Here is a 21,532-nt window from a genome sequence, read left to right as displayed (position 1 = left end):
ATCTCCTTCTCACCGCCTGAAATACTGTGAATTGGTCGTCTTTTGGCTGGAATATGGCTGGAACCTAGATCAGAACAAGGTAAATCAGGGAACTATAGGAATTAATTATCTTATTACTGTTATTTTCCCCTACTTCTAGGTCAATTATTTTAACCAAAAATACTGCTTCTTGACTTTGTTTCCGTTTAACTTTTTCTTTCCCGAAGCCTAGCTTAATTTCACTAATAACCATTTGTGAAATCTGCTTTGATTTGGCATGTTATTATTTTCCAATAGTAAACTTCTCTCCTGTGGGACTTATTCTGACTTTTGCCAAGTCCACAATTCATGATCAGTTTTTCCTTATGCTATGTAATAATACATAATTGCATTTGGGCTTTACACGTTGGGAAGATATCCCAAAGCATCATATAGATATATTCTAAAGTACAGTGACACTTACATATACACTTACAAAGTGCACACATATCCATCTCCCAAAGATGTATTGGTAAAATGGAATGATTAATTAGATCAACTTTCTGATGTTCCATTTTTATTTTTATAGAATGGATCATTCTTGGCACTGCTTTGAGGAAATAACCTAAACAATTCTTGATATATTGGGTAGAAATTGCACTGTTATCCAGTATGGTGATACATTTGTTTGTGTTTTTTTCTTTTTTTGGGACATTTAGTGGAATAACAGCAAGGTTATTCAACTCTAGGGGAGAAGGGATGGTTTCACAAAATTAGCTTTAGGAGTTGCTGGAAGATACACACAGATTTGGAGTAGCAACAGACTTTCAGCAGTCTAATACATGCATCATCAGCCCTATATGTTTAGCAAGGTACAATTAACTGTGTTTAATCTTTTGTGTATCAAAGGTACAGTTTGAAACAAAAATTATGGAGTCTAATTAATGGGATTTCTTAACGGAATTTGTCAAGGTCTAAATGACGTATTTCCAGTTACTGGGAAGGGACTCTGTAATCCCATTCGGAAATACCACAAATTGGATGCAAATTGTCTTGGGAGATATTTCCACAAGCTGGAGAAGAGGTGTAAAAAGCCTTCTCACTTGTGCTCCGTGTGAACAGAATATTGAAATGCCTCTTTTGTATTCTGCTCATAGCTGTTCATCACTGGACATGATGGACTCTGATCTACAATTGGCCATCCTCATAAATTCCTCCATTGTGGACTGGCCCCAGTTTAGGAGCAAAAGCTGGAGTTCCCTGCATTACATCAAAGAGGAGCACAATAAGAACCAAATCTAACTTCAGAGGGTAGTGGATCCAATTTTAAAATGTCTGGCGAGGAATGATGCACATAGTATAGGTAAATTTAAACAATCAAGGAAGGATAAATCTGTGTAACTAAGGCAATGAGAAATGATGATTGAAAATATCTGAAATAAAACCAATTCCTCCATGTCCCATTGGAAATGAGCCAGGCCTGGATCCCATCTAAGCTCAGTCTGCTTGTATACAGTCATGTTGGCTTTTTGCCAGTCAGGTAAATGTGCATGTATGGATTGTTGCACAATGGCAAGTTAATCTCTGGGTTCTGTACAGCTACGTTTCACATGCTCTTTATGAAATTCTGCAACAACGATGAAGAACAGGCTGACTGCTCAGTAGCTGTCTTTCACCAATGCTAAAAACTTCAAAGAGCAACATATAACAGAGAAGTGCTGTTGTGGAACTTCAAACACATGCTACTGACTACAGTATCCTAGATAAATACACTATATCATCAATAAGTGACTATTATTTGTCTGTTTTGTGGCACTTAATCATTTTGCCTGTTATATTGCCGAGGTTTTAACGTGGTGCCCAATAAATTTTGAGTCTATCAAGAACTGATTCTACCAGTACCATTGCATTCAGTGATGTTAGACTAATTTAGCAAAGGGAGGCAAATTAGTCAAGCTCTGGTACCTTAGTATAAAAGTCTTCATTGTTGTTTCAAAGTTTTTAACGTTGTTCCAGACTGGAATTTTTTGGTTATACAAATCATATGTGGCATTTAAGCAAACACATGTGTGAAAAGTCTTCTGCAAAGACCATTCTCATACCTGGTCAAATGGGAATTTCCTTAAATTCCTTAAGAAACATCACTCCTATTAGAGAAGCACAGCTTTTGTTAGTAACTTGCCAAAGCTCTGAAAAAGGCTCAATGGCATTCAGCTTCATTTGTGACACGCCATCGCTAAATGATCTGTGGAAAAGGAGAGCAGTGCATCAAAGTGCCATAACCAGAGTAGGGTAGCAGGTGGATGAATGGTTTGATTCTCCACATGGCGAGTTCCAGATCTCAGCTGTGAGAACAGGGAGAAGCACCAAATGGAGGCCAGGTGGCTGACTGCAGAAAGCCAGTCACCCGCACCAGCACACAAACATCTTAATGGTCAGCACAGAAGCAGCTTTGGCAGAGGAAAGCCTGGTAATACTTTACTGCAGGATGCTCTGCAGGTGAATATAAAATATAAAATCGTGCCAAAAAAATATAGAAACAGTAACAAAATCAATATTTTCTAGTCATGTCTGTCTTTGAAGCAATATTCCTATGTTTGGAACTGAAACTGTTAGGCTCCTGGCACCTTTGCATAGTGTTTTATGCCTGCAAACAAGAGTATGACTTATGTGTTGCATATGACTTAATTGGCAATTGGGCAGTGACAATGAAAAGCAAGCAAGTATAAAAGGATTTTGGGAAAGTGACTGGGCAGATTGTGGAAGAGAGTGTAAGTGTAAGATTTAAATAAAAGCACTAGTGAAACAAAACTGTGTTCTGGATCAACAAACATTACATTGTGTCAGAAGGAAAAACGGAACCTGGAGTGAAACAGACTACCAGATTGAATATGGAATGAAAAGCAAAATACTGAGAGAAACAGAATTGAATGCTGTACCAAGGTATGTGCAGATTCCAAGGTCACTGAAATTGGTTGGAAGTTTAAGGCACAATTGGTAACGGTTTGAAAGAGACGTTAAACATTTTTGGATAAGCAGCAAACAACATAATGAAACTGCTGCAGGAACAGCAGTCTGCAATTTTTTCGAATGTAGCAGGTGAGGAAGCAAGGGAATATTTTACAACCCTAGAAAAAGGGTGGACATGCCAGTGAATGAGATGATGAATGTTATGATGGAAAGATGCTGTAGAAAAAATAATTGACTGATTTAAGTTTGGAACAAGAAAGCAGGGACCCACAGAATCATTCAATCAGTACTGTGCGGTACTGGGATCCCTAAGTAGCAATTGCAATTACGGAACATTAAGAGAGGAAATGATACGGACCAGATTGCAGTTGGCATAAAAAGATAGTAGATTAAGAGCAAAGCTTTTGAAAAAACGGGATCTGACGTTGGAATCGGCAATGGAGATAATAAGGATTGAAGAAGTGACAAAAATAAATATGAGAGAAGCGAAGAGAGAAACAGAGAGGGAAATAGATGAACTAACCAACAGACAAAGTTGGAATGATACAGATGAAAAATATGGAGTGCAGAGAACATACAGGCCACGTGGGAGGCCAAATGCAATGGACTAATGTGGCAAATGCAGATTAGAACCTCCTATGAGGAGATGTCCCACAGAAGGAAAAGAATACTATCAATGCAAAACATAGGAATTATGCAAGATTATGCAGTAATAGACAACAAGAAAATGTAGAGAGATATAGCAGATATAAAGCACAAGAGAAAAGTCAAACAAAGAAGAGAGTTCAAGAATTAGGCAAATTAAATCAAGGGAATATGAAAAGAGACAGACAGCTCAGATGTAGAAGCCAGAGAAAGTGAATAAGAAGAGGAGTGGAACTCATAAAGAAACATTGAAGCAGTGGAACTCATAAAGAGAGCACACACAAAAGAAAAAGATGAGTGGATGGTATATTTACGGTGTAAAAAAAGAGAAAGTCATTCAGTGCAAATTAGATGCAGGAGCACAGGCCAGTGTAATGGCATGGGAAGAATATATAAAATTGTGAGAACCAAATAAGGAAAAAATGGGAAAAGGGATAGGTAAACTAATGGCATATAACAGAGCAAAAATTGAAGCAGTGGCAGAGTAGAGATAGAAGTGAACTGCAAAGGGAGACAATATAGAATAAAATTCTACATTGTAAAATTAAAAGTTGATACTTTATTAGGACTGGAAGATATAATGTGGAGTCCTGTAGCTCAGTGGTGAGAGCACTCGCTTTGCAAGTGAGAGACCTGAGATCAATCCAAGGCAGGTCAGGGCGAAACCTTGGGCAAGTTTCCTTACTCCACACAGAGCCTAATAATAATCCCTCCAAAACCAAAAACAATAATAAATTGGTCATTTTCAATCTACGACTGTTTGTGGGACATTGCTGTGCGCAATTGGCTGCCGCGTTCGCCCAGAAATATACAGTCAATTCACTTTACAGTGTGTTCTGTGAAGCGCTTTGGGACGTCCTCCCGACGTGAAAAGCGCTGTATCAAATGCAAGGATTATTATTATTATAAAAATAGGAATGTTAAAAAGAATTGGGAATGTGGAAAACAAAGGAAAGTGAACCAAGGGAAACTGAAGAAATTGTAGGAAAATATAAACAAGTGTTCAGAAACAGGATTAATGAAAAGAGACTACACAATAAGGTTAGAAGAGACAGCACCACCAGTAATTCAGTCATTAAAGAGAGTACCAGAGGCAATGAAAAAAAGACTGAAAGAAAAATTAAGACTAAATGGAAAGGGACCAAATAATAAAAAAGTGGACACACCCACTGAGTGGGTGAGTGCAGTGGTAATCATAGCGAAACCAGACAAATCACTAAGGGTATGTTTAAATCCACAGCAGTTAAAAAGGGGTAAAAAGGGAACATTATGCAATTCCCAATTTAGAAGATGTGGATGCTTTACTACATGGAGCTAGTCACTTCTCGATATTAGATTGCTCAGGGTATTGGGAAGCCAAATTGTCAAAGGATAGTATGTATTTAACAACGTTTATGACACCGTATGGGAGGTATTGCTTCAAAGAATGCCTTTTGGCCTCAAGTCAGCACAAGAGGTGTTTCAGAAAAAATTGTCACAAAGATTGGAAGAAATACCAGGGGCGATCAATTATATGGACGACATTTTGATATATGTTTAAACACAGAAAGAATACGATGAAAGGTTGGAGAAGGTGTTAAAAAAAAGTTTGGAATAAAATATAAAGCTAAACAAAGAAAAATGCAGGATAGGAGTAACAGAAGTAAAATACTTAAGACAAGAAGGGTTAAATATTGATCAGCAAAACAAAAATACCTGCACCGATAGATTTTAAAAAATGGAGCCAATAAGGGAGTTTATAAAAGAAAAAAGAGTGTTCATGTGGGAAAAAGAATAGAAAAAAGCATTTCAGCAAATAAAAGAGGCTACAACAAAAGCTCCAGTGTTTAAATTTTATGATGTACATGCAGCAGTTAAAATATCTGTAGACGCAAGTAAACCAAGGTTAGGAGCGACACTAACTCTAGAAGAAAAAACTCTAGCATACGCATTGGAGAGCAATATCAGAGACAGAAAAAAAATATGCACAGATAGAGAAGTAGTGTTTAGCAGTCGTATTTGGATGCGAGAGATTTAAACAATATGTATTTGGAAAAAAAGTAACAAAAAGAAAATGATCACAAACAATTAGACGCAATTTTTTGGAAGGGATTCAACGAAACACTGCCTAGGTGACAGAGAATGAGTGTATGGCTACAAAGGTACAATTTAGTGTTTAGATATAAGACAGGAAATACCTTATATGTGGCAGATACACTAAGTAGGGCCACATGTCAAAATGGGAACAAGGAGGATAAACAATTAGAAAAGGAAATGGAGTTCCAGGTATGGGAGATCACAAAAGCAACAAGACTTGAGAATGAAATAATAGAAGTAAACAAAAAATATAAAGTAAGGAAATTCAAATGATATTGAGCAAAGGTGGGCCAGAAAATAGAAAAGATGCATCAGAGGAGGTACGACCATATTGGGAATATAGAAATTAAATATATCAGCAAAAAGGAATAATATATAGAGGGCATAGGACAATAATTCCAAGAGAGTTAAGAAAAAAAATGTTGAGAAGCTTACATGAAGGGCGATGGGAATAGAAAAAGTGAAGAGAAGAGCAAGGGAAGTAGTATTTTGGCCGGGAATAAGTAAACAAATGGAGGACTACATAGAAAAGTGTGAGACATGCACGAGACATAAAAACAGAGAAAGGTATGAACCTATAATGGGGCATCAGAGACCAAACACAGCATGGACAAAAATAGGAACAGATTTGTTCTGTTATAATAGGAAAGATTATTTATTGATGGTAGACTATACCTCGAGGAATAGTGAATATGCAGAATTAAATGATACAACTGCAGAAGCAGTAATAGACAAGAAATATTAGCCAGACGTGGAATACCAAAGGAATTAATAAGTGACAATGAGCCACAATTTGCGAGTGCTGAATATAAAAAATTCACAAAACAGTGGGCCATAGACCACAGAACATCGTCACCAGGATATCCACAAAGCAATGGGATGATGGAAAGAACAATACAGACAATAAAAAAAATGTGGAAGAAAGCAGAGGAATCAAAGGAAGATAAACATTTGGCATTACTAGCCTACAGAAATACGCCGATAGATGACCAGGAACAGTTACCAGCACAGATGTTGATATTCAGAAGATTAAGGGATGGGTTAATACGGAAGGAAGCAAAATTGAGACCACAGATACAGAGAAAAAGAAATTGGAAGAAACAAGGGCAAGAGCCACAGAAGGAACAAACTTTCCAAAAAGGAGAAGCCTTATGGTTTTGGAGGAAAAACTTAAAAACGGAAGGATAGATGAAAGGGAAAATTTGGGGGAAAGATAAGAATACCCCAGATCACATTGGGTAAAAGATTTAAAAAAAGGAAAGGTATATAGATGAACATCATGGGAGATCAAACAAAGGAAAATACAGAAGGAAGATCAAGGAGTGACAGAAATGGTAAGAACAACCAGATGCGGAAGAGGAATAAAAAGACCACAAAGATTGATAGAACAAGATTGGAATAAAAGAAGAGAAACTAAAAGTAAGAAGATGTTGCATATTGTTTTAATTACTTAATTGGCAATTGACAATGAGAAGCAATCAAGTATAAAAGGATTCTGGGCAGATTGTGGAAGAGAGGGGACTTGTAAGGTTTAAGTAAAGGAACTAGTGAATCTGAAACTGGGTTCTGGATTAACAAACATTACATTATGCACAAGTGTGAAAGAATGTTTGACATTTAACTACCCAATGTGAGTCATACATGTTTTTCACAGCAATGTGAGCTGTGATATTTTCAATCATAAAAAAGCAATCTCACTTCCTTCTAATTAAGCATTTTTGTTTCAGTTTGACCTATTAAGTGTATGGTCTCATTAATGCATCCCCAGTCCAGAAACTTGCCTAAATTCAAGATGACAGCTCATTCCTCACTACTGTGTCCTATACACATATCACGTGGTTAGCACAATAGTCATTCTTGAGATCTTTTATGTTGGTTCTCCCATTTCAGCTTGTTCTGGTACATGTAATTCTTCTCAGTCAAATGGGAAAAGCTCCATTTAATATGGGGCTTTATTGCCCTCCCGAGTAATAATCCTAGATTTTTAAATTGGAAATAGCTTAAAACATGAAATTACAATTAGAAAATTAACCATTTGAACATACAGAATAATAACTGTAACCAGTTATTGATTTAATTCAGAAAACACTAAATATAGGAACACATTACAAACATTATTGAGATTTTCTTCTACTTGCATGCTCGGTATTGGGTGAATGTATTGCAACTTAATGGGGTTTCCAGTGTTTAGTTTGACATTTCCTATGTTTAATGTATAGTTTTCAAAAGAGTTCATGAATTCATTAATGGATTCTAGAAATCCTGGACACAATCTGCGTTTTATTAACTTTATTGAACATTTCTGTATCAAATTGCACATTTATTAAATAGTGATTAAATATGAGGCCTCCTTCGAGAGATGGTGGGTAAAGCTACTTCCTGCTGTAAAACAAAGCCATGCGGAAAATTATATGTTTGAATATATGTATTGTTAGCTGACTTCAGCAAGGACAACAGTTGCAATTGTTTTGAATGCCTCTGGTCTAGGGAGCAGGGAAAAAATCAGCCAGTGTTTTCACTCCTGGCCACTTTCAATGAAACCAGGATGAAGCGCTTACCTTTAGTTGTCTTGGATTGTTGAATATCCTGCAGACCCTCACTATCTAAATTGACACCTAAACAATGGCCACTTTGGTATCAAATGGCTGGTGGCAACCTTGAAACTGTATCCAAGAAAAATGAACTCTTTTATTAAGGAAGAAGGTTGAAAAAACACATTACCAAATATTTCATAGTGAATTACTGATATGAAATGTAATGACAAGCATCATTGCTTGACAAAATGGAAACTGAACCCCACAATGCACTAATCCTTTGAAATACATTTTGTTTCCAAAGACAGGGTTTCAAAGTGACATTTTGCAAAGAACAGTTTGTACTGTGCATCTTACTGCTAAGATATGCCCAGTTTGTGTTTACAAAGTGTACTATAGTCAGTCACTGGTCAAAAAAGTGTTTGAGTGAGAGGAGGGAGAGAGAGGTTATACCTTTTAACAGCTGAAAGTATTAAGGTACTGTCCCGACTTTCATCACTAATAATATTAATTTACTGCATTTGTAACTGGTTTGTTTGATGTATTTAACACTGACTGTGAATCCAAATCTCAGACTGATCTGCAATTTCATTTAAACCACTCAGCTACTATTCGTTTAGCAATCTGGCTGTAGGTTACCCAGCAGCAAGTAATAACAATTGTCAATTACTGAGAGCATGACAGCTGGGAAGAGAACCATGGAAAAAAATGCTTTCTGAATGATAGACATGAAATATCAATATCTGTACAGTTAGGAATGAGAAAGTACCCTAAACAGGCTAGCAAGAGAGATGTAGTTCATTGGTTCGGGGGATTTCATGTGATCTGGAATACAATTAAATACAAATTTGCATGAAGTGACCCATATTGTGGCTTGTGAACAAACATAGAATCATAGAATTATACAGCACAGAAGGAGGCCATTCAGCTCAGCGTGTCTGTGCCGGCTCTTTTAAATAAGCTGTCCAAATCATTCCCACTCCCCTGCTCTCTCCCCATAGCCCTGCAAACTTTTCCTCCATAAATAATTATCTACTTCTCTCTTAAAAGTTGTTATCAAATCGGCTTCCACCGCTCTTTCAGGCAATGGGGAAATGTTCTGAGCACTCTGAGATACTAACCTGCGTGAAGGGTGCTATGTCAATGCAAGTTGTTGTTTTAATATTCTCATTACTATATAGGACTCCAGTAGGGTTAGGTACTCACTGGACACCTGATCAGAATGGGTAAAGTGAACAGTTTGGGGGTTGAAAAAGTGACCAGGAAAACTTGCTGGTTTTCTGGAGTAACAAGCACCTCAGGATGTTTTTTTCAGGGAATCCCCTATGTGTCACACTGACTCAGGAGACTGAAGGTCTCATCAGAGTCGAGATCTGGGAATAACGCAACAACTTGCATTTATTTAGTAGTAGATTCCCAGAATCCTTGTAAATTGTACAGTGCTGAACGCAAACTTTATATGGTGAGGTGCNTTTTTTGGTAAGCGCCAGAAAAGCAGCAGTTTTGTCATTCAAGCTCTTTATTCGACCTCTCGGTTTACAGATTAATTGTGAACTTTGGACAAAATCCTTCATTCCGGTTCAATCATCTCCTGCAGAATATTAGAATCTGATAAAATAATTTTCTTAGTGGAGAGCCAAATAGAATAACAGTCCTGTTAGAATACAATTGCCCACGTTCAGCACAAATCTAAGCACTAATCTTCCTGTGTTTAACCTCTAATGAGCAATTTAAACGTGACTTTCAAATCAATGGAAACCATTGCCCGCAGCAATAACCGTGTTTCATCTCTCTCTGGATTGACTGAATCCTTTAAATTAAATATTTCAAAAGCATTCATTCCAGTTTAGCTACAAGAAACAGTCTAGCTCAATCAGTTTTACTTCCTGAAGCATTTTGACATTTTTGGGTCAGGAGCACAACCTAAAAGCTGCACCTTCTCTGAATTTGTTCCGATCTATGTTAGACAGACAAGAAGCATTGGGCCAAGTGGGCTATTCACTGCACCTGAACTTGAAGTTGCATTTGCCCCTTTCATCAGACTGCTGGCCAGTAGAATAAATGAAAGTCGATTCAATAGTGAATGTACTTGTATTTAAATATCTGTGACTGCAAACATACTAACACGTAAGCTTTTAATTTGTCACTTGTCTCAGAAGCTCTGATGTCCTGCAGTGTATGGTTTTACTGTACATGGTGAGCTCCTGATTCAGCTGTCACTATGGTGAATTAGAGAACAAAGGCTGAACTCTTCCCCACACAAATAACAGCTTACACTGAGCACATCCAAGCACCCAGATCTGGAGCAGAATTGACATAGGCCTGGGAGTGGATCATCCCACCTGTCCTTACTAGAGCTGATTTGAGACATTGGAGGTTCTAAGAGAGAAAAGGTCATTTTATTAAATTTAATAATTTTGTTTGATTGCATGCAAAACCTTAAGGGCAACCAAGATTCCTCTGGAATGAAGCCAGAGCATTGCTGCCACTTTCACATCATGCCACAATTCCATATGGTGGTCTTTCCTTCAACATGATTAGAAGAAGTGTATTTCCACCTAAAATGTGGCTGTGCAGTCTTTCTTCCATTGTATTAACACTGTGTTTGTACTGTGTGTTTGACAGGAATTCTGGCAGGGATTCTCTGCAGAGATGCAGGACAAATGGGGCTCAGGCACTACAAATTGCATTGGAGCCCCTGGCAGTAAAAAAAACACAGATTAGTGTAATCTTGTGAGCATTCAGACATTTTTTGTGTCCAAATGGAACTCTCTCCTTCAAATAGATGTTGCTGCATTTGAAAGAGAAAATAGGTTAACATTTCAAGTGTGACTCTTAATTAGAATACATTTCCTGAATCTTCCAAGTATCTAATGAAAACTGTTAGATAATTTATATTATGCTATGTATTGGCTTATTTTATTTTGTTTGTGAGACTGAAAGGTTTGCTGTAGTTGCTGAAGTATTACAATTTGATATAAGAATGTTGCTTAAGATGAATAAAAATAAATTAAAAAAAGCCAATACATACATCTTTGTGAATCCAACAGCTGAAGTGTTACAAATGAAGATTGTGTTCATAATGAATATTTTTCTTTTTTTCTCCACAAAGGAAAACTCACTCAAGTGGTTTTTGGACACTGGGATGTTGTGACCTGTTTAGCGAGATCTGAATCCTACATTGGAGGTGACTGTTATGTCCTCTCTGGCTCACGGGATGCAACTCTCCTGCTTTGGTACTGGAATGGGAAGAACCACAGTATCGGAGAGAATACCAACAGTAAGTAGAGAAAAAGGCTTCAAAAAGAGCTTTCTTTCATATTTTTATGAAATGGTCTCTCACTTTCAAACCCTTAATTTGCTCAAATTTCAAATATACTTATTCAAATGTAATTATTTAAATATAATTATCCAAATGACCAAATGCTTGCAAGGAACCTGAGCTCTGGATATACACCTGGCAATAATAAAATAACCATTGCATTTGATATTTCACATGAGGATGTCATCTCAAAGTGCTTTATAGGATTTTGCTGCAAACTGCAGTGACTAATTTGTAGGTGATTGCAGCAATTAATTTACACGCAACAATGTCCCATAAACAGCTGTAAAGTGAATGACTAATGTTTTCTGGAGGATATTTGGGAAGGACACAGAGAGAAACTCCCTTCTCTTTGCAAATAGTGCAATAGGATCTTCTAAAATCCACCTGAATCGACGGACGGGATCTTGGTTTAATGGGAAACTCAACAGGTCAGGCAGCATCTAGCGAGAAAGGAAAGTGAGTCAACATTTCAGGTCCACGACCCTTCGTCAGAGCAGAAGTCTCAGTGACTTCTGTTTTTGTTTCAGATTTCTAGCATCTGCAGTATTTCGGTCTTGGTTTAATGTCTCATCTGAAAGATGGCACCTCTGACAAATATAATGCAAACCTAACACTTTACTGCTGAGTCAGCCTGGACTGTGAATTCAAAGTCCTGATGTGAGGCTGCATGGAAGATTCTTAGTGTAATGTGAGCTTACAAGTTTAAAACACAATATTCATAATGGGAGTATCTCTGGTAACCAAAAAGAGTTTAATTCCAACTCTGAAAATTATAATAAATAAAAATAATAATCCTTGCATTTTGATATAGCGCCTTTCACATCTTCTAGACTTCTCAAAGCACTTCACAGAATATACTGTAAAGTGAATTGACTGTACATTTATGGGTGAAACGTGGTAGCCAATTGATTGCATCAGAGAAGAATTTCTACTTTCCTGGGTGTGGGGAGGAGTATTGTTCCAGCAGCCAGACATCAAACGATCATTTAGAAAATAAAACAAAGACAGAAGGCAAAAGATGTAGCAATATATATGTCAAAATATATAACGTCAAAAATTATAGCATGATAAAGATTTTAGTGAAATCTAGAGCTAGCTTAAAATTTCTGTCGAAAAAATATACAACTGAAATAACCTCAGTCATGTCCTTAATTGGTGCTTTTACAAAATTGCATGAAAAGCTTAAATAGCTAGTACTTTAAGACATGATGAGTGAATGTGTGATTAGACCCAGGTTCACTGCAAATATCAGTGTTCCAGTTGGACCTGTGGAATAAACTAAAATACCAACTAAAATACCATAAACTAAAATTCTAGGTTTCTGTCTCCGGAGGGCGTTTTACTATTTAAGTAGTTCAAGAACGGCCTCTGGTGGCGAAACATAGTACTGTAGAACTGCGGGATCAAGACCCAGGAGTCAGCCCTTTTAAAATGACAGTGTGTGACCTTTTTGGTGGTATAAAAGACCAGTATGCTGATTGCTTCACTCCATGACAATAACTCAAGGTAAACGAATAAACATCTTGCTTCCTAATTTTACCTGGTATTTCATATTTCAGGGTGCTTTACATTCTTGTTGAAAAGATTTAACATTTACTGTATCTTCAATATATTGAATTCACTAGTTAGCACTCAAAGTTCAAGGTTCACTTATCGTGGGAAAAATGTTTAATATCACACATCATGTTCTTTCCTCTTCCCTCCCCGCAGTTGTATTGCCTTTTTATTTGGAATTAACTTTTTCCGTTCGTCTTTGGCGATCTTAAGTTTCGCACTATTTTAGCAAATTTTTTAGCAGAAAATGTTTGATTGAGATTATTTACTTTGACAAGAAAACAGAACTTGTAATATTATTAAATACTAGCCTCTTGCCAGAAGTTATTTTCTAGAAGCCTTACAAAAGCATGTTCTCGCAAGGAACATGCTGTAAGAGAATGGCTTGTATCACTTTTCTGTTAGAGACAAATTGATGTATGTTCTGTTAGTGGTTCCTGTATCCAGAAGGACTATTTCCATGACATTGCCTGACAGCGATTTATCTGACTTTGTGTGTATCATACACTCTACATTGAAGTATTCGTGATTTTTTTTTAATCCTGAGATGGAGTGAATAATTTGTTAGTATGTAAAAATATATTGTGTCTCTATCTCATGTGCTTGGCAGAGGTGAAGCATGCTGGCTGAAAAATATGTCGGAAGTATGGAGAACTTGTATTCACTGCAGGCTGGAATGTGACACTTATTCCTGTTTACTTATCCATTTTTGAAAAGTCTTCCTGCAAAATGTAACACATTTTGGGATGATCCCTGATTTAGGAACAAATTGCACTCACTAATATTTTTCAACTGCTATTCCAATTCTACCCTTTTAATTCTGTGTCTGACCATTAATCATGTCAGAAACGCAAAGATTTTGCCATTTGAAAACTGGTTGGCAAACGGGCGCGAGTTGTTCATTTTTTAAACTGGCAGTGAATACAGGTTCTCTGGATTTGGACAGCCTTTGCAAACAATATGTAGCACAGTGACAATGATTATGTGCCATTTCCCATGTAAACACATAATGTTGAGGTATTTGCAGAAGTGTCTAAATATTTAGCAAAAAAACTACAACACATGTAAATTGGGGAAGGAAGGCTGTGGGTATTCAGAAATATCCATTTATCAAGTACAGGGATGTTTACATCGTTGTCTAGCAGTGCCGTGTAAATAGACAGCGAGAAAGAGGCGTGCTCTGATACAGCGAGATTGTGTGAAGTAACAAGTGAAGGAAATGTAGATTCAGAGAAATCAGCTTTCATATTTTTGAGAGTTATAACATCATATCCTATAACCCATTCATTATAGTTTCCGTTATTTTACTTCAGAATAGATATTTAATGCTTGTGGGGTTTGAATGCAAAGACGCAACACACTTTTAATACTTATTCATTCCACTTCAGAAGATGTTCCAGATGTACTCTGACACTTCAGCAGCTTTAACATTTTAATGCAGTGTTAAAGTCCCATCATTTAAAATGGTTTGTAATTATAGTTTTTTTTATATGGGGTGGAAATATTTTTGTTTTGATTTCATTTTGACATTTGTCCTTGGATCTGGAAGCTTTCTTCAGCTGCATGACACAAAAACACTATTTTCATTCAAGGAGGAGGAAATGGCATTTACTTTGGAATTTAAAACACGTCAGGCTCATAAAATGTGAGATCTTAAAATTGTTTAACATTTCACTGGCATCTACTGCAGTGGAAGTCTAGTAGGAGTAGAATGTAGAATACAGCTCTGTTAACTTTCCAATCCTTCAGGTCCTAAAGCAACTGGGTTTACTGGGTTTTTAGTTGCATTAATATTTATGGAAGACGACAGAAATGTACAAATATTTATGCCCAGTTTATACAGGAAACCTTTGTTATAGCATGGTCAGCTGTGTTCAATGTCTCAGCAGTTGTGCTAAAAGCGAGACTCAAAAGTAATGGCCGAATATCAGTTTTCCGGGTTGCATCATTTTGCCTGCATATTATGCACAGGAAGTGCCGCTAAAGCCAATTAATTATACGCTGTGCCTACGAACTATGTGCAGGAAGTGCCAATGACGTCATTCCCTCTATGAAGTGATATCAACGATGCTTTGAGTGTGGTGTAGGTTAGACCACAGGTTGCAGTTTTGGATTATTTGAAGCTTACAGATCAATTAATTTTAAAAAAATCTCTGTCCGTGCACTCAATTGCATGTGTACAAAAATCATCTCAGTACCCTGTACTGTGTTCAGTTTTGGGCACCTCACTTCAGGAATGATGTTGCAACCTTGGAAGGGTGCAGAAGAGATTTACAAGAATGATACAAGGGAACGGGTGGGCTACAGTTATGAGGAGAGATTGGAGTTTTTTTGGGAGAAGAAAAGATTGAGTGGGGGCTGATAAAGGTGTACAACATGATGAAGGGTTTTGACAGGGTGAAGAGGGAAAAGCTAGTAGGGGAGCCAGTGTCTAGGAGACATAGATATAAGATAGCCATGAGAACAACAAAAGGAGAGTTGTTAGGATGTGGAATACCTTACGAAGTACTGTGATAGAGGTAGAGTAAATTGGGGTTTCAAGAGGGAAGTCGATGGGTATATGAAAGACAGAGGCTGGAAAGGGTATGGGGATAAGGTAGGGCAGTGGGATAGAAAAACAGGTAGCTTTGATTCTATGATCTTATACGTTCTATAGTATACACAAAATAGCAGTAATTATAGTGTTGGCGTATTTACTTCCTCATAGGCTAAATGGTGGGAAACTAGTTTAATATTAAAGTTTCCAAAGGTTGGAATTTTTGTCATGTTTGTGTTTTATTACATTGTAGAACACTTTTACTAAAAATCATTTCAGAAGTAAACCTACGTCTGTTGTGACATATTAGATAAAAACTGATGACTATTCTGGTCAAACACTACAAACGCTTCCTATATAATGCACTCAATTCCTGTCATCTGAGTACTTTTGTCACAGACATTTCCCTGCTTTCCTTTCACGTGACCTCTGGACTGACAGCTTCAAACCTACTTCTGTGACCTTAACATCAAAACTGTTAGTAATGGCTACTGAAGCACGCTCCACATGAAAAATAGCAGAACATGTAAAACAGAATTGAGTTTTCTGGTTGTATTGGAGTCTGATGTGGTGAAGATTTATCATCTAGTCAGTGGAGTTGCTTCCAATCGATCAATGGGCCTGCTACTCCCAAAATTACCAAGGCTGTCTTAGTGAGGACTGCTTCTGCACTTGCAGCCATTTTAATATAATGATCAAACAAAATGGGCTGCGTGCATTATACATGATAAATGATCAGGCGGGTTACAGGGCTTGCTCTGGTTCACTGTTCTGGAGTTCTGATAACTATAATCTGCTCTTCCTTTACTTAGACAGTTTACAGCCTTGTTAAAACCCCTTGGGTGGGTTAAAAAGCATTTAAACAGGCTTTCAGTTGCCTGCTTTGTGTGGGAAATCTAAAAACATCTATTTACATCTGTGTAGATGTAGTTTCAAAATGCCAGTCCTTGGTGAGATTTAGCAGTGTAATTTAGCACATTCATGGTGGTATCTTGGACACATATCAGGGTGGTATGCATTTGCATTCCTAAGAAGTTTGAGTCAATCACTTGATTAACGAATAGATTTGTTTGAGTTGTCTCATGTGTGTGTTTTGAGCCAGATAGTTCTTTGTACTGTTAATTCTTGATCCTGGCCAGTGTGTCATTCTGTTTTGGATTCTCTAGATGGTTTTGATGGCCAGGATATCTTAGGCTTGCAGGTATGTAGTATAAGAGTTTCTTTATACACCAAGGTTTTTCCATACACCCAGAACAAATTCTTATTATCGTAGTATAAGAGTTTCTTTATACACCAAGGTTTTTCCATACACCCAGAACAAATTCTTATTATCATAGCAATTGAAAATATTGTTGCAGCTCATAAGAGATCAAAGTAAGGACACTCTACACACCATTGAAGGTGAGAAATAAATCTTAGGTCTCATGGTATGTGGCTGTGGTCACCACTCTGCTGTGTCCCAATCTCAGCTCACTCACAGCCCAGAAAGAAAGCCTGGCAGGTTGCTCACCCTCCCACCCAATTGATATTGGCCTTAGAGACCTTGGAAGTTAGGGAGCATGTGAATCATTTTGCAACATTGCTGAGGGGGGTGGCAGAAGTCCAGTTAATCACTGAGAGACCCAAGAACACAAAGAATCTAAGTCACTTTACGCTTGACACAATCCGCTGAATGTTTTTACTGTTGGTCAGTAATTGACATCTGCAGCTCAGATCAGCCACTATTCCCCTCAGAAAGCAAAAGCCTACACAAAATGAGCAAAAATGTTTCTTTCTTGAAAAATCCTTTCTTTAAATCAATCTACAAGTGCAATAAATAAATAGTCAGGATAGTTTACAAGCTGCAAGGTGAGCTATTGCCCCCTTGAGTTACAGAAGTGATTGTGAAAGTCCAGTAATCTCAGCTTTCAGCTTTGAGTATGTAAACATGCTCTCAGTTACTTCTGTAACTGCATTCATATGTGTATGAAATTTCCGTCACGATGTAAAGCATTCTGTTAACTTGAAAAAGTCAAACCAACCAACAATACGCTGAACAAACTGCCATAAAATGTGACTTGTTTCTGTCGAATATTTCCAAAATATTGGAGATGGTAACTTTTACTTTGTCAATAAAACAGTAGGACAAAAGGTTATCATCTCCAATCGTGTTAAGATTAGCAGTGAAAATTAGTTATTTTAAGAGTTTGTAAGGAAGCTGCAGTTGCAAAACGCTACTGCTTTCTCAGCTGTATTGTACTTTTAAATGGAATAACAATTAAATATGCAATTGATCCCTTATATTACCCAGCCAAATACATCTCCCATTCTATTAATCTGTCTGCTATCTGTTCATTGCTAAAGTGAGCCATGTCGGTGTTGAGTTAAGAGTGCTTTGTTGAGGCATACTTCAAGTTTGTGCATGACAGACTTGGCAAAAGAGTAATTGAATGAAGACATTCTGAATGTTTTATACATTTACGTAAAATCCTCTAATCAATTGTACATCTACAACCTGAATAGGAGATTTTGCCAAGTTTTTTTCAGCAGGGAAGATTTCATGAAAATCTATAAAGGACCAAAGGGTTGTGAATAGTTTTTTATTATTTTCCCCCAAAAAAATCCTTCCATCCAAACTGTCTGACATTCCCACAGAGACACTTCCCAGCACTTTGTCATGATTTCTGGATTGACACTCTGAGATATCTGTAGCACTGCATTACAAGTAGACAGAGCACTGCGCTTAGACTTTCTGAGCTGAGCAGTACATTTCACAAGAAGTACTCTGGAGCAAAGAGCATAGCTTTTATGGAAATGACCCTTATAAGTTATTAAAGTTGATTTAACTGCCATATCAGATATAGGCACTACATATTTTTAATAAGTTCATGCAAAGTAATCTGAGTTCTTCCCCCGCCCAGTTTACTGCCTCACATCTCTCCCCTATGTTTGCAAGCAGGAATAATAAAATGGATTGTATTCAGATGTTAACTGTGTACAACCTTAATATGTACCATGTGCATTCTAGTTAAGCAAAAGAACAATTCGTCAATTTTATTTATCTTTTTCGTTAATAGGACAATTGACCACACGTTTCACCCTTAGGCTACAACACATAAATTTAAAACACTACGATTAATGCTGCGAAGAGAAGATTCATTGCTCTGACCTACGGAGATCTATTTAAGTCTTGTCTTAAGGGTTATAGGAAGAGATTGTTATTGTGCTAGCAGATCTGACTGGTTCTTTTGTTTTTAAATAATTCATCTTTCAGTATTCATTGTTCTTCTATCATCCTACCTTGATTGGATATGTAAGGATTTTGAATGTGTTCGAAATAATTACCAGCGTTCTAACAAAATATCATTTGCCATGTTTATTTAAATGTTTTATATTTTATTGGTTCACATTTAACCTTTTTCTCACTCTCACCCCTGTATTTTCTCAGTCTCCACCACTCCCCAGTTTCTCTACAAGAGTACAGTTACCAGAAGACACTTTGCTAGCTAGAGGGGCAGGATGACCTTAGATTGGATTTCTCCCCAACTGCCATCAATCCAACTCCATGATCAGCTAGCACAAAGCATCGATTAAGTGGAATAAGTTAGCCTATCTTTGCTTTCCTTTTCTTCCTCTTTTTCTCCTCACTTCAAGTATGTAGAGCTGAGAGCTGAAAGGTGGTGAATACTCCTTGAACATTATCTACCAAGTGTGGTGCGAAAGAGGAGGCTTTGATCTTCCATGCTGTTTTTCCAAAGGCCTCGGCTATTATGATCATTGGTGATCAGCTGTTTGCCTCTGGAGCGGTGTCTTTTCATAGCTTGCTCTAACAGCAACAACTGGTCTCAGTCCGAGTTGGGGTCTGGAATTGAGAAAAACAATTGTTGAATATTACTGGTTCTCTCCAGACACAGACTTGGTAATGTAAAGACTTCACCTAGGATTCCCAACTGCAGAACCTCTTATTGAGAAATTAATGCTCCAAGGCTTGAGTTTCCAGGTTTCCCCTAGATTTGAATTTCACATACTACAATATTTGTAATAAATTTGTAAAATCTATAGAGGCTTACATTTTCATGCTTTTGCATGAAGTTATATAAAGAACCATTTATATTAAACTTTTTAAATGTTTGATGTAAGAACCTTGAACATCTGTATTTGTGTCTGGTGATGGTTAAATGGAGGGTAAGGGCTATGCTGTCAATTCATCTCATGGATTCTGTTACACTGTAGGATAATTTATTAACAGTGGGGCATTTTCTTTAGGGTGGGTAATCTGTGTCCAAGGTATCGTGTATTGTGATTTTATATTCTTAAAAAAATCGGTTCTGTTAGTTGCCTGTTCTGTATTTTATCAGCTTATAAAAAATCAGAGCAGGGGCAGGATAAATCAAAGCAGGGAAAGGTTTCCATCAGCTGTCTTTACATTAATGCTGTTGAAAGTGGGAAGAGAGCCAAACTTTCCAGAACATGGTCTGGATGTGCCCTGTTCAACCTGCATGACTCCAGGTCTGCATTCTTTCCTCATGCATATTAGTTCAAAAAGGCCTTGACCTCTTTATACATACTTCTGCCTCAGACATTCTGACAAAGGTCTCTTTAATGTTCTTTTAAAAAGTCGATTCTCAGAACAAAAAGGAGTCTAGCTTGTGCTCCTGTCTTTATTCAACAGACGCAAGTTCTTTGAGCCAAATACATTTTGAGGAAATCTGGCAGTTTTCAACTTGAAAACCAAAAAGATAAAAGTCGGAATTTTCTGCCTTTTTTTTACTGCTGTATTGATCTAACGTGGCTTTCAGCTGCAGAGCTATTCAGTTCGGAATACTGAGTTTCCATTCCTCACTCTTGGAGGCTTCAGACAGCCCTGTACATGGCCAACGGAGCCTTTGTTTTTTTAATGTGATCCGCTCGGCTCTGTAGTAACATTAAAAGGCCCGGCAAGAACTTTTCAATTTTTTTTGAAGTTCAAGAGTTTACTTGAACCGCAGTAAAACCGCATTTATTCTGAAACCAATGGCATTGATTTCAAAACCACTTCCTGGAAGTGCTTTCGATGGTCGGGTTAGCCATCAACTAAAAGTTGACTGATACTGCCTGCACCTGCAGTTTGAGGAGCATGATCACAAAGTTCATGCTGCAGCCAGATTACTGATATCACTTTGAGGAGCCATTTTTACCAAGACATCGATTGGTACCCAATGAATTATAGATGCAGATGATGTAAATCTAAAATTGTCCTTTTAAAGTTTCTGGCTACTTCTAGTAACCAGAGTTATTTAGCAGAGTTCTCTGGACTCTGCATTGAACACAGCTTTCCTCAGCTATCTGTGAATATTGTTTGAGCTGTTCAATAAACAAATCTTCCTACGCTCAACCACTTTACTGGTGGAAATGCTAACAATACATGTCCAGTAGAATAAAATGGCATTATGGCACCCAATCTTACTTTATAGTGTAGCCCACTTGATTTCTCAGTAAATTATGTCATATACTCACCTCAGATTGTTTGGTACAAGAAAAATATGCCGCCAGATACAGTGCCTTTCGGCAGGTGGTGGAGTGGGGGGGGGGGGGGGTGCAGGCAGGAGCCACAAAGGCAACAAAACATTGGGTTTATATTGATGACAAAATTGCATTAGCTCAGTTAGTGCTACGGTTGCAGAGCAAAGTGTTGTGTTGGAGCATCTTAGTTATTTATTGTCAAGTGCAGTATCTGTATTTGTAGGCATATATGGTAGCCATGTTTTCCTACAGCTTATTTGCAGGTGTATTGGCAATTGATATTCTGCAGCCAGGCACTCAGCTTCCTTACAATATGTGTAACTTTTAAAATATTTAAAAAATGAACATAGGAGTACAATTACAGAGTGAGAACAAGAGGATAATCCCATTATAAGGTGCCTTTTATACGCTTGCTTATAAGGACCGCGTTCCATGGCCCCATGGATCAGTCAG

General features: G+C 37.5%; 1 protein-coding gene across 2 annotated transcripts in view; it reads left to right on the top strand.

The window, feature by feature from the left end:
* Nucleotides 1-21,532, top strand: part of lrba (LPS responsive beige-like anchor protein) — a 430,270-nt gene that overhangs the window by 392,020 nt on the left and 16,718 nt on the right. For both annotated transcript variants that reach the window (XM_007904022.2, XM_007904021.2), the window contains one exon: nucleotides 11,296-11,463. In XM_007904022.2, the coding sequence (XP_007902213.1) occupies nucleotides 11,296-11,463 (168 nt within the window). The remainder of the gene's footprint in view (nucleotides 1-11,295; nucleotides 11,464-21,532) is intronic.

This window comes from Callorhinchus milii, unplaced genomic scaffold, assembly GCF_018977255.1.
Source record: "Callorhinchus milii isolate IMCB2004 unplaced genomic scaffold, IMCB_Cmil_1.0 Scaffold1, whole genome shotgun sequence".
NCBI classification, from domain to species: Eukaryota; Metazoa; Chordata; class Chondrichthyes; order Chimaeriformes; family Callorhinchidae; genus Callorhinchus; species Callorhinchus milii.
The sequence above is the reverse complement of the archived record's forward strand: the minus strand, read 5'-3'. Positions and strand labels throughout refer to the sequence as shown.